Here is a 13147-nt window from a genome sequence, read left to right as displayed (position 1 = left end):
ATTAACTCTTCTTTAAATGTTTGCTAGAATTAATCTGTAAAGCCTTCTGGTTCTGAAGTTTTGTTTGTTGGGAGTTTTTTTTAATACCAATTTAATTTTGTTACTGGTAATTGGTCTATTCAGATTTTCTGTTTCTTTTTGGATCAGTCTTGTAAGGTTGTACTTCGCTAGGAATTTGTCCATTTCTTCTAGGTTGTCCAATTTATTAGCATGTAATTTTTTCATGGAATTCTCAAATAACTCTTTATATTTCTGTGGTGTCAGTTGTGACTATTCCTTTTGCCTTTCTGATTTTGTTTGTGTCCTCTCTTTTTCTTGATGTCTTGCCTATTTTGTTTATCTTCTTGAAGAACCAGTGCTTATAGTTTCATTGATTTTTTTCTATTGTTTTATTCTCTATTTTATCTCTGCTCTGACCTTTATTATGTCCCTCCTTCTACTAACTTTGGGTTTCATTTGTTCTTTTTCTAGTTTCTTTAGTTGAGAGTTCTGACTGTTTATTTGGGATTGTTCTTGTTTCTTGAGGTAGGATTCTATTGCTGTGTATTTCCCTCTGAGAACAGCTTTTGCACTGTTCCACAAATTCTGAACTGTTGTATTTTTGTTTTCATTTGTCTCCATGTATTGCTTGATTTCATTGATCCATTTATTATTTAGAAGCATGTTGTTTAGCCTCCATATGTTTGTGAGGATTTTTGTTTTCTTTGTGTAATTTATTTCTAGATTCATACCGTTGTGGTCTGAAAAATTGCTTAATACAGTTTCAATCTTTTTGAATTTATTGAGTCTCTTTTTGTAGCCTAGTATGAGATATATTCTGAAGAACATTCCATGTGCACTTTAGAAAAATGTGAATCTTGCTGCTTTTGGGAAGAATATTCTGTAGATGTCTGCTAATGTGCTCTAGTGTGTTGTCCAGTGCCTCTATTTCCGCATTTATTTCCTGTCTGGAGAATCTGTCCATTGATGTAAGTGATGTGTTTAAGTCCCCTAATATAATTGAGTTTCAATCTGTTTCTCCTCTTAGATCTGTTAGTATTTGTTTAACATATTTAGGTGCTCTTATGTTGAGTACATAGATATTTACAATGGTTATATCATCTTGTTGGTCTGATCCTTATATCATTATGTGTCCTTCTTTGTCTCTTGTTACTGTTTTTGTTTTGAAGTCTATTTTGTCTGATATAAGTACTGCTACTCCTGCTTTTTTTCTCCCTACTATTTGCATAAAATATCTTTTTCCATCCCTTCACTTTCAGTCTGTGTATGTCTTTAGGTCTGAAATGAGTCTCTTGTTGACAGCATACAGATGGGTCTTATTTCTTTGCCATTCTGCCACCCTTTGTCTTTTGATTGATGCATTCAGTACATTTACATTTAAGGTAGTTATTGATAGGTATGTACTTATTGCCATTTTATTAATTGTTCTCCTGTTTTTTTTTTTTTTTGTTCCTCTCCATTCCTTTCTTCCTCTCTTATACTTATCTCTTGTTATTTGATGGTTTTCTTTAGTGTTGCGATTGGATATCTCTTTTTTAATTTTTTGTGTGTCTGTTATAGGTTTTAGGTTTGTGGTTATCATAATGTTCATGGATTGTTTCCTAAATATATAACAGTCTATGTTAAGTTGATGGTTCTATTCCAAAGACAGTCTAAAAGTACTTCATTTTTATTCTTTCTCCTCCACACCTTATATATTAGATGTCATAATCTACATTTTTTGTGTATCTCTTGACTGATTTTTTGTATAGTTAATTTTATCACTTTGGTTCTGTTATTTTAACTTCATACTTGCTTGGTAAGCAATTGGTCTTCTACCTTTACTTTGGGTTTATTTTCACTGATGAAATATATTTAGGCTTAAAAACATTTCCATCTACAGAAATCACTTGAACATCCTATAAGGCTAGTTTAGTGGTGGTGAATTACTTTAGCTCTCATTTACCTGGGAAACTTGTAATCTCTCCTTCAATTTTGAATGATAGCCTTGCTGGGTAGAGGATTCTTGGTTGAAGGTCATTTTGTTTCAGAACATTAACTATTTAATGCCATTCCCTTCTAGCCTGTAAAGTTTCTGATTAGAAGTCTGCTAATAGCCTGATGGGGTTTCCCTTATAAGAAATGTTTTGCCTCTCTCTATCTACTTTCAGTACCCTCTCTTTAACATTACTTTCTGTTATTTTAATTTTTTATATCTTGGTGTTATCTTCCTGGAGTTCCTTTTGTTAGGGGTTCTCTGAATTTCCAGGACCTGGGTTTCTAATTCCTTCCCCAGATTGGGTAAGTTTTCAGCAATTATTTCTTCAAAGAGACTTTCTATTCCTTTGTCTCTTTCTTCTCCTCTGGTACCCATATCAGACAAATATTGTTTAGTTTGGAGTTGTCACACAGCTCTCTCAGCATCCTCTCATTTCTACAGATTCTTTTTTCTTGCTGTTCCTCAGTTTTGTTGTTTTCCTCTTGCCCGATTTCCATCTCATTCATTGTCCCCTCTACTTGTAGCAGTTTATTATTCATTCCTGCCATTGTGTGTTTCATTTCAGTTATTGTATTCTTCAACTCTTGTAACTCTTTGTTGAAGTTCTCCCTGATATCTTTAATACATTTCTGTAGATCAGTGAGCATATTTGTGACTCTTACTTTGAAATCTTTATCAAGAAGATTGGTGAGCTTCATTTCATTTAGCGTTCTTTCTGGTGTCCTAATCTGTGATTTCATTTGGAACATATCCCTCTGCCTCCTTATTTTGTCAATATTTCTGTGTTTCTTCCTTTGTATCAGATGGATCTGCTATGCTTCCTGGTCTAGAATGTAATGGCTTTATGATGAAGGTGTCCTGTGGTGCCCAGAAGCTCAAGACTCTTTACTCCCCAGTGTCTGGTTCTCCCTTGTGTCGGAGCCCAAATTGATGTGGGCTTCTGTTCACCTGGTGCAGGTGCTCTGTCCTGCAGTCTTCAGGTTGCCCTCAGGGTCAATTGTATTTGCTGTAGGTGCTTCCCTGGTGTGTGTGTGGGAGAAGGTTTCCCCCTTGCCTTCCTACTCTGTCATCTTTTTTCTCCTGCTTTTTTATTTTTTATTGAAGTGCAATTGGTATACAGTATTATGTTTGTTTTAGGTATACAATGTAGTTATTCAGTAGTTAACTATATTTTGAAATGCTTACCCCAAAAAGTGTAGTTACTATCTGTCAATATACAAAAATATTATAATATTCCCTATACTCTACTTCCATCCCCATGGCTAATTTATAATTGGAATTTTGTGATCTCTATCCCCTTACCTATTTCACCCATCCTTTCCCACCTTTCTCCATGACAACCACCATTCTCTTCTCTGTGTCTGTGAGTTTATTTCTGTTTTCAAACAATATTTTTAAATTAACACAAAATTGCGCAATCCTGAGAAAGAAGAATAAAGTGGCGGGGATCTCACCCCCCAACTTCAAGCTCTACTACAAAGCAACAGCAATCAAGACAATTTGGTACTGGCACAAGAACAGAGCCACAGACCAGTGGAACAGATTAGAGACTCCAGACATTAACCCAAACATATATGGCCAATTAATATTTGATAAAGGAGCCATGGACATACAATGGCGAAATGACAGTCTCTTCAACAGATGGTGCTGGCAAAACTGGACAGCTACATGTAAGAGAATGAAACTGGATCACTGTCTAACCCCATATACAAAAGTAAATTCAAAATGGATCAAAGACCTGAATGTAAGTCATGAAACCATAAAACTCTTAGAAAAAAACATAGGCAAAAATCTCTTGGACATAAACGTGAGTGACTTCTTCATGAATATATCTCCCCGGGCAAGGAAAACAACAGCAAAAATGAACAGGTGGGACTACATCAAGCTGAAAAGCTTCTGTACAGCAAAGGACACCATCAATAGAACAAAAAGGTACCCTACAGTATGGGAGAATATATTCGTAAATGACAGATCCAATAAAGGCTTGACATCCAAAATATATAAAGAGCTCATGCACCTCAACAAACAAAAAGCAAATAATCCAATTAAAAAATGGGCAGAGGAGCTGAACAGACAGTTCTCCAAAGAAGAAATTCAGATGGCCAAGAGACACAGGAAAAGATGCTCCACATCGCTAGTTATCAGAGAAATGCAAATTAAAACCACAGTGAAATATCACCTCACAACAGTAAGGATGGCTACCATCCAAAAGACAAACAACAACAAATGTTGGCGAGGCTGTGGAGAAAGGGGAACCCTCCTACACTGCTGGTGGGAATGTAAATTAGTTCAACCATTGTGGAAAGCAATATGGAGGTTCCTCAAAATGCTCAAAATAGACTTACCATTTGAACCAGGAATTCCACTTCTAGGAATTTACCCTAAGGATGCAGCACTCCAGTTTGAAAAAGACAGATGCACTCCTATGTTTATTGCAGCACTATTTACAATTGCCAAGAAACGGAAGCAACCTGAGTGTCCATCAGTAGATGAATGGATAAAGAAGATATGGTACATATACACAGTGGAATATTATTCAGCCATAAGAAGAAAACAAATCCTACCATTTGCAACAACATGGATGGAGCTAGAGGGTATTATGCTCAGTGAAATAAGCCAAGCGGAGAAAGACAAATACCAAATGATTTCACTCATATGTGGAGTATGAGAACAAAAGAAAAACTGAAGGAACAAAACAGCAGCAGAATCACAGAACCCAAGAATGGACTAACAGTTACCAAAGGGAAAGAGACTGGGGAGAATGGGAGGGTAGGGAGGGATAAGGGCAGGGAAGAAGAAAGGGGGTATTATGATTAGCATGTATAATGTGGGGTGTGGGGGAAAGGGGAGGGCTTTGCAACACAGAGAAGACAAGTAGTGGTTCTACAACATCTTACTATGCTGATGGACAGTGACTGTAATGGGGTTTGTGGGGGGGACTTGTGGTAGGGGAGAGCCTAGTAAACATAATGTTCTTCATGTAACTGTAGATTAATGATAACAAAATAAAATAAAATAAAATAATTTTTTAAAAATGCAAAATATAACATTGCATAAGTTACTCTTTAAAAAATACTATTGAAAAACCCACTACCACAACATAACAATTTGAAATAGAGAATTTAGGATCTACACAAATTGGTATACCTCTCATTCTTTTTGAGAATTTTGAAAAAGATACCAATTTAGAAAATACTTTTTTAAATTCATTTTAAGGTACAAAGTGTGAAATATTTATGTGAAGTTGCACATGATTGATGTAACATTACTACTCAAAGTTTTCAAGTTCTTAAAAACATCTGCTTTTAGTTTATAATTTAGCAAAAGGATCACTGTTTTGCGAGACTTAAAAAATTGTCTTCCAATGAAAATTGTCTTTAATGAAAATCTAGTTAGAATTTTGGGCTTCTTTTGCTTAATTTCTAATACTTAACTAATTTGTCTTTCAAAGAAAATTCTTAAACATTGTTCAGTCTAGCACTGTCAAAAGATTCATAGTTCATCAGTATACATTTTTGGTATTTACTAAACAGTCATCCTGGAAGGGAAAATCATAGTTTATATAAACTCTGTGGTAAATTATATAGTAAGCAAATATTGTAAAAGTCATAGATAAGTCATCTCTGAACAAATTATGACTTTGTGCTGTTTTCTGCTAGAAGAGTGGTTATCAAGAACATTCGGCTTTATTAAATAGTGTGCAAGGCCATGATGAGCCTCGGTGAAACTGATTCACCTACTTGTTTTGTTCCTATCACGGTGAGTAAGAGCTCAGACTCTAGAGCCAGGATGCCTAAGTTCAAACTCCTGTTTTTCCACTTATTAGCCTCATTTTCCCTATCTGTAAAGTGTGGATAGTATACCTACATCACAGGGTTTTTGTGAAAATTAAACGCATACATATAACAAGCATTTACTAAGTGGTAGTAGTATTGTTAATAATATATTAATATAGATTCTTGTTCAGTAAATCCTTTGAATAAAGATGGAAAATAATAGTTAAATTAACAAAATGTTTTAAATTTAAGAGTCATAAATAATATTTTAATACTTAACTAGTTCTAGTAAGCTATTCATTTGGGTTTTTTTTAAATCGCTTAAAAGAGGTTTATTTATTTATAAATCTCAAATGTTACTGTCCCACACTCACAAAGTATTTTTAGTGTATAATATAATACTCAGTCATAATTTACTAAAAGAGCTGCTTTCTGATCCATAAAATCAGTGATAACAATTTACAGACTTATTTTGAGGATATATGAAATAATATATTTTGAAAAAAACCTCTGTAAACTAAAAGTGCTCTAATTCTTGTCTAAGCAAACCATGAAGCAATAGATATATAATTTTTTTTTGCCAACTATTCTCAAATTTACTAACTTTCATGATCAATTAAGTGTCCAGTGCCCCAGAGGGTAAACTGTATACTAGGGTCATGTAAGTACAAGTGAATGCCTCCTTAAATTTTGCATGCTAGACAGCTCTCTTGCTTTCCCCTAGTCCTGGCCCTGTTTTATACTGCTTGTAGACTTTTTTTTTTGGGAAGAAGATAGGCTGAAAGACATCTTTGTTGATAACTACTTCTGTTGAAATAAAAATAACCCAGAGTAGGTTGATAATTTCTTATTTTCAGTTCTGCTTATGATGAAGTTAAAGACTTAAGTAAATTACATAAATATTAGACTTTTCTTTTTTTAATTTCAGAACAATAGAGTTAATTCCTGAGTTATATGCTTTTAACTCCAAAGTTGTTTGCTATCACTGGACCTGCCATAACAGCTGCTTGGTGTATTCCTCACACATGTTGGAGCTAGGAAGTTGGAAACTGATAAGAAATTGTATTACTTGTAACAGGCTAAGGCGGTATAGATTATGGCTCTGTCACCTGAAATACATTTCTGAAAGCAGCACAGTAAACCGTTCAAGTATTTGTAGGACACCAGTTGTGCTACAAATATAAAAAGGAACAGGACACAATTCAACTATGTATCTCTATATTGGTGATTTATGACAGGAAAAATCTCTATCCTATCCTTTCTGTTGTAATAGATATTCCTTTTCTCTTAGAATATACAAATTTCTTTGGCATGATCTTTAGGATTCTGCATAATCAGGCAGCTACCTTTCTCCTCTAGCAACCTCCCTACCACCCTGCCACCACCTTAAAGTACCAGTGGGCTCTTCATTTCCTAAAATAACACAGTTTCTCAGCACATGCATTTTGCTCTTGGGAGACCTCTGCCCCCTACTCCTCTCACTCTACTAGTCTCAGTATCTGTGTTCCCTTCTCAGATAAGTCTGGCTTGAACCACCCCATCTACATGGGTTTCCCTCTTTATTCTCCATGAGGGAACTCTGTTCTGTTCATAATTTTTTTCTGAATTTGTCATTACATACTTACTTCCTTGCTTGTTTATTGCCTGCCTCTTCCCATCAGACTATAAGCACCATATGGGTAGGAACCTTATCTGTACCCAGTCCCTGATACATACTAAGTATTCAGTAAATGTTTGATGTTTAGTGGATAATATTTCACAGATGGAAATATTTTTCAGTTTTACTCCAGGTTACCTAATGACTCCACTGTACACTACTGCACTTAACTTTGAAAAAAAGTCTTCTAAATAATAGGCATTCTGAAATAATTTACATGTTTTTACTTTCCTTATATCTAAGGTATACATACTGTGTTTGACTAAAGCTTAAGGAAAGAAACATAAGGGAAAGGAGTAGATAAATATTTTTAAAGGATCTAGGGTATATATAACTAAGAAACTTCTATTTTTAGTCTTATCCTCACTTGAAGGTAGAGTTAACCTCAGAGAACTTTGAACATTTCAACCTACTCATTTCATTTATTCAGTAGATGTTTATTGAATCCCTACTGTGTGCTAAGCAATGTAGACATTGGGGACTGTTGTGAACAAGATAGGTAAAACCCATACCTTCCCTCAGCTTTCCTTCTAGCATGGGAGACAGTTAATAAACAAACAAATGGATACATAATATAATTTCAAGTAGTTATCAGTACTATGAGGAAAATAGAGCTGAGTTGGGAGTAGCCAATAAGTGAGAATTAAGACTGTCTTAGCCAAGATCAGAAAAGGTTTTGCTGAGGTGTCATTTGAAGAGACAGCATGAGTAATGGAATGGACTGAGTCATGGGAAGCTCTGACAAAGAGCATTACAGGCAGAGGAAACAGCAAATACAGAAACTTTGGGACTAGAAGAATCATGCCACATTCAAGGAATAGAAAGATGACTAGTATAGCTAAAGTAAGGAAGGAGGAAAGTGGTAGAAAGTGCCAACTGAGAAGTAACAAGCTTCCAGAACTCAGGTAGTGCTTTATAAGCCAAGATAAGGAATTTGGATTTATTCTAGTGTGACTGAAAGTCACTGGAGGCCTTTGAGTAGGTGGGAGGATATAGGAAGTGGCTTATTAGCTCTGTTGAGGATAGCTGGGAGGCAGCAAGAGTAGAAGTATGAAAGTCAGTTGATAGGATCTTGCAATAGTATGGACAGAAGGAAACAATGGCTTAGACTATAGCAATGCTAGAGATGATGAGCGGAGACTGGACTGGGGATATATTTTGAGATTTGAGCCAACATGACTTAACTGGATTGGATAGTGGAGTGCGAGGAAAAGAACAGTTAAAGATGACATCCTTTTGGCTTTGGGCAACTGGATATAGGAGTGGTAAAGATGTGGGAAAACCTGGGGAGGAGCAGGAGTGTTTGGTGGTAGAAGGTGGTTAAAAGTTTATTTTACATAGATATCAAGTGACCATGCTGAGTAAGGTGGAAGGGGACAGATGCTTCTGAGATGATCCTTCAGTTGACTATCAGTATCCAACGTTGGAGGATTTTTTTTACCTTTAAAGTCCTTAGTTCTGAGTATAGGTACTGTTACAGGGCAGACATACAACAAATATTGGGTGGATGGATAGATAACTAGGCATACATTCATACATTTTGAACAAATACATATAAAGGCATTTATATGTGTAAATAATAATAACCATAATAATGTCAAATACTCTGTGCTAGGCACTGTTCTAAATGCTTAGCATATATTAACACACTGAATTCTCACAATACTGATTTAAGTTACTGTTATTTCCATTAGTATCTCCACTTTACATTTGAGAAAAGTGAGTCATAACAAGGTTAATCAACTTGCCTGAGGTCATGCAGCCAATAAGTGGCCTGGATTTGAGGCCATGTGGTATGACTCCCAAGTCTGTGCTCTTATCCTCTGCACTGTACTTCTCATTAGCATGACATACTCATTATCATAAATCTATATCTACTTATTTGTATGACCACTTGAGTTGGGGAAGATAGAGTAGGAAAAGTGATACTTGAATGAAATATAAAGACTATTGGTGAAAAATGCCAGTTTAATCACTTCAGTATAATCCTGTTGTGCTAATCTGAAGTACAACCAGTTAAACCATACCTGGGTTAAGCTATATGTGAAAAGAAAGTAAAAAGCCTGATTAGTAGCATACCTAAATCCTATTAAAGGCTGTCTTGCCATGGGTTTCAGTCCTGGACAAGTTCACTATGGATTCAGTGTGACCAAAGAAATGACAGTAGAACATTCTTGGGGTGAAAGGGTTATACCCAACTTAATTTCTACGGTGGCAGGTCAATGACTAAAATCCCGGTCACTCAGAGCAAGTCTGTATGCAGCAAGCCTGTCTCTGCCTCTGGGCCCCTGTCTGCACAGCCGTCCTCTGGGCATATCCGTCCCAGTCCCTGTCCTCGGCGCTGCCACCACTCCAGCCTCTGCTCTGCTCTCCTGCAACCTTGCAGCTGTGCCACCATGTCGCCCAGAGCACTGGGCAGGGCTCTTTATATAGTCAATAACAACATATTGCCCACATGTGTAGTGAGCTAGCCAACTGGTGCCAGATGAGAATACTGGCCACAGGAATCTTCATTTTATCCACAAGGCTCAGTTTATTTGTATTTCTTTGTCAGTCTCAGGGTTTCCTCAAATATCTTTGAGAGGAAAATGAGATTAGACCACTCCCGCTGAATATACATAGATTTACACCCATACTGCCTCAGTTAAATAAAGATATTCAATTTGTCAATGGCTAGAAAATGTAAAACAATGAGTACAATGTATATGCACTGGCTGGTGTTAATCATTAACATTACTTTACTCAGGTGAAAGCCAGTACTTAGATTGCACTTCCTAGTGCCCTTTGGGCATGTAGAAAGGAGCGACTTGACAATAAAAACTGCGTTATGGAGAGTGTATAAGACACCAGAATTGTTTTTTTTTTAAAGATTTAACTTAGTTCATTGTGTTTTTAGTCATAAGAAGTTTTCGATTTCTACATAGTCAAATCAGTTTGTTTCTGACTTAAGGATTTTGTCAAACCTACAAAGTCCTTCCTTAGCAAGAAGTTGTAAAGATACTCTCTTATTTACATCTAATACTTTTAAATTTTTTTTAATATAAACAATTTTTTGTATATTGTGAAGGTGTAATGATTTTTTTTCAAATTGCTAGCGAATTTTCCTAACACTTTTTATTGAACAGACTATCCTTTATTTTCACAAAATCTACTTATATTACACAGTATTTTGTATTTTTACTTACGCACCTTCTGCATTTTGCTGTAAACCCAGCATCTTGGCCATCAGTCTATTTTCTTGCCTTTGTTCAAACACTGAACAGAATACATGATCCCCCATTTTTATGGACTTGGAAGCAGTCACCTCTGAAAGGGTATCTCGCCGCGACCCTCCTTACCCAGAATGACTCAGGAAACACGGGCCCACGCAAGAGACTTTATTATCTGAAGGAGAGAGTGGCTGCCCCAGAGGGTGGTGGGGGGAGAGAGAGAGAGAGAGAGAGAGAGAGAGAGAGAGAGAGAGAGAGAGAGAGAGAGAGAGAGAGGAAGGAGGGAGGGAGCAGGGGGACAGAGAGACAGAGACAAAGAGAGAGGGAGAGCAGCGTGGTGCAGAGCGTTGTGCCTTTTATTGTGGCGGATCCACCCGGCCTGTTGCCTTGGGGGAGGGTCGGGATGTTTAGAGAGAAGGCGGGGGAAGCCCAGCAAGCCCAGGCATAATTCTCACCGGTTTAGGTGCTTGGGACCATGGGGCAAATGGAAGATGAATTACTATTTTCTTACAATCTCTAGTAAATTGCAATCTTTGGAACAGTGTTTTTAGTCGTTCTAACTGCTGGTCTTACTTTTTCTGTAAATGGTCTTTTAAAAGTCATACTTTTAAACTTTGGGATGTAGAAATGTAGTTATTTTTCATATTGATTTCATAACAGTAACCTTGCTTGTTCTACTGATTTTTCTGTACATCCTTTTAAGTTTCCTTTATTGACAGTCAATCCTCTGTGAATAATAGCATTATTGTTGTTTCTTCGTTTCCAATCCTTAGATCTTTTGTTTCTTTTCCTTGTCTTAAGGGAGCTGGCTGGAACCTCAAGTGCAATGCTTAATAGAAAGCACCAGAGTGAGCAAGCTTCCTTCTCTTCTCTCCACTTCTTTAAAGGGGAATGCTTTTAATGTCTCACCATTACATGTAATGTTTGCTGTGGATTTTTTGCTTTCTTTGCATACGCCATTTATCAGATTACGAAGTACCCTTCTGTTCTGGTTTATTAAGTGTTTTGCCTTTTCTTTTAACTACAAATGGGTTTTTTTAATTTTCTGAATTGATTTTGATAAGATTTTTTACCTTCAATTTATTAGTTTAGTGAATTGCATTATAGATTTTTCTATTGTTGAACCAATCTTGCAAGCTGGATAAACTCAACCTGGTAATGATATAGTCTGTTTTTAACACTGTTCAATTGGGGTGCTAATACTTCTCATTTAGGATTTTTATATCTGTTCATGAGTGAGAATGGCCTGTACTTTACCTTTTGTAATGTGCTTGGTAGTCTTTAGTAGCAATGTTGTATCAGCCTCATAAAATGAGATGGACAGTGCTGTTCTACTTCTGCCATCCTTGGAAGAATTTGAGTAAAAGTGGAATTATCTGTTCCGTGAATGTTTGGTAGAATTCACTGGTAAAACCAGAGGTGCTTTGATGTTTTCTTTCTAGGGAAATTTTTAATTACTGATTCAAATTATTTAATACTTAATAGTAATATTGAGGTTATTTTTTTCCTTTTTTATGTAATTTTGTTAATTTATACTTTAGTTGGAATTTTCCACTTGGTCTACATTTTCCAGTTTATTGACATAAATTATTCATAACCATCCTTATTATCTTTCTAATCTTTGTGATGATGGCCCCGTTTTTGTTCCTAATACTGTTTATCTGTTTCTCCTCTTTTTTTCAGTCTGACTGGAGGTGTCTTTAGTTTATTATTTCAAAGAACTAGTTACTAGCTTTGTTGATCAAACTGTGCTCTTTCTTTGTTTTCAGTTTTTTTACATTCTACTCATATCCTTATTATTTTCTTTTTTCAACCCTCCTTGGATCTTTTCTGTGTATTTTCCCCTAAGTTCAAATTTCTCTTTTAAGGATCTAAAGTTATACATTTTCCTAGTCATTTATTTTGTGCATTAAACAAAAATTGGCAATCATTATTTTCAAAAGTGAAGAAAAGGATGTCATTCTGACATCTGAATTGCTACTGTCGATTGTGACTAAATGCATAGTTCTCACCATGACAGACAACATGACTTTTTCTGTACATGAGAAAATCATACTTACCAATGTTGTTTTAATGTCATCTTATTTTCATATAGGATTCGCCTTTGTTTGATCTTATTAAACAAGCAAAGGACCGAGAAGGACCAGCTGATCACCTTGAATCTGCTTGTACTCTCAACCTTCCTTTACAGAATAATCACACTGCAGCAGATATGTAAGTAGAATATATGTTTTGTTACCCATTCAACTGCAAATAGATTTTGAGCAAAGTATGATTCCAGATGGTATTTAGAAACTGTAGGGAGTAGAATTATGCATAAGACATCGTTCCTCCTTTCAAGAAGTGGGAATGTAAAATACATGATCCATATAAAGGTCCTATAAAGTGGTAGAAGTGCTACTGAAATCGCTCTGGCTTGGTATGAAGAGAGCAGTTTTCATGACAGAGATGGCAGTTTCATAGGCCTTAAAGGTGCAGTAGGATTTCAGTGGAACTGGAGAGTTGAGACAGAAGAGTGTTTCAAGTC

The 13147-nt window shown here is 36.0% G+C and overlaps 1 protein-coding gene across 5 annotated transcripts in view; it reads left to right on the top strand.

Moving 5' to 3' along the window:
- Positions 1-13147, top strand: part of RB1 (RB transcriptional corepressor 1) — a 165870-nt gene that overhangs the window by 133378 nt on the left and 19345 nt on the right. For all 5 annotated transcript variants that reach the window (XM_036904000.2, XM_057494514.1, XM_036904019.2 and 2 more), the window contains one exon: positions 12716-12834. In XM_036904000.2, coding sequence (XP_036759895.1) covers positions 12716-12834 — 119 coding nt within the window. Of the gene's footprint in view, positions 1-12715; positions 12835-13147 lie in introns of those variants that run through there.

Source organism: Manis pentadactyla, chromosome 17 (assembly GCF_030020395.1).
Source record: "Manis pentadactyla isolate mManPen7 chromosome 17, mManPen7.hap1, whole genome shotgun sequence".
NCBI lineage: Eukaryota > Metazoa > Chordata > Mammalia > Pholidota > Manidae > Manis > Manis pentadactyla.
Note: the sequence above shows the minus strand (reverse complement) of the source record. Positions and strands in the feature narration are given on the sequence as shown.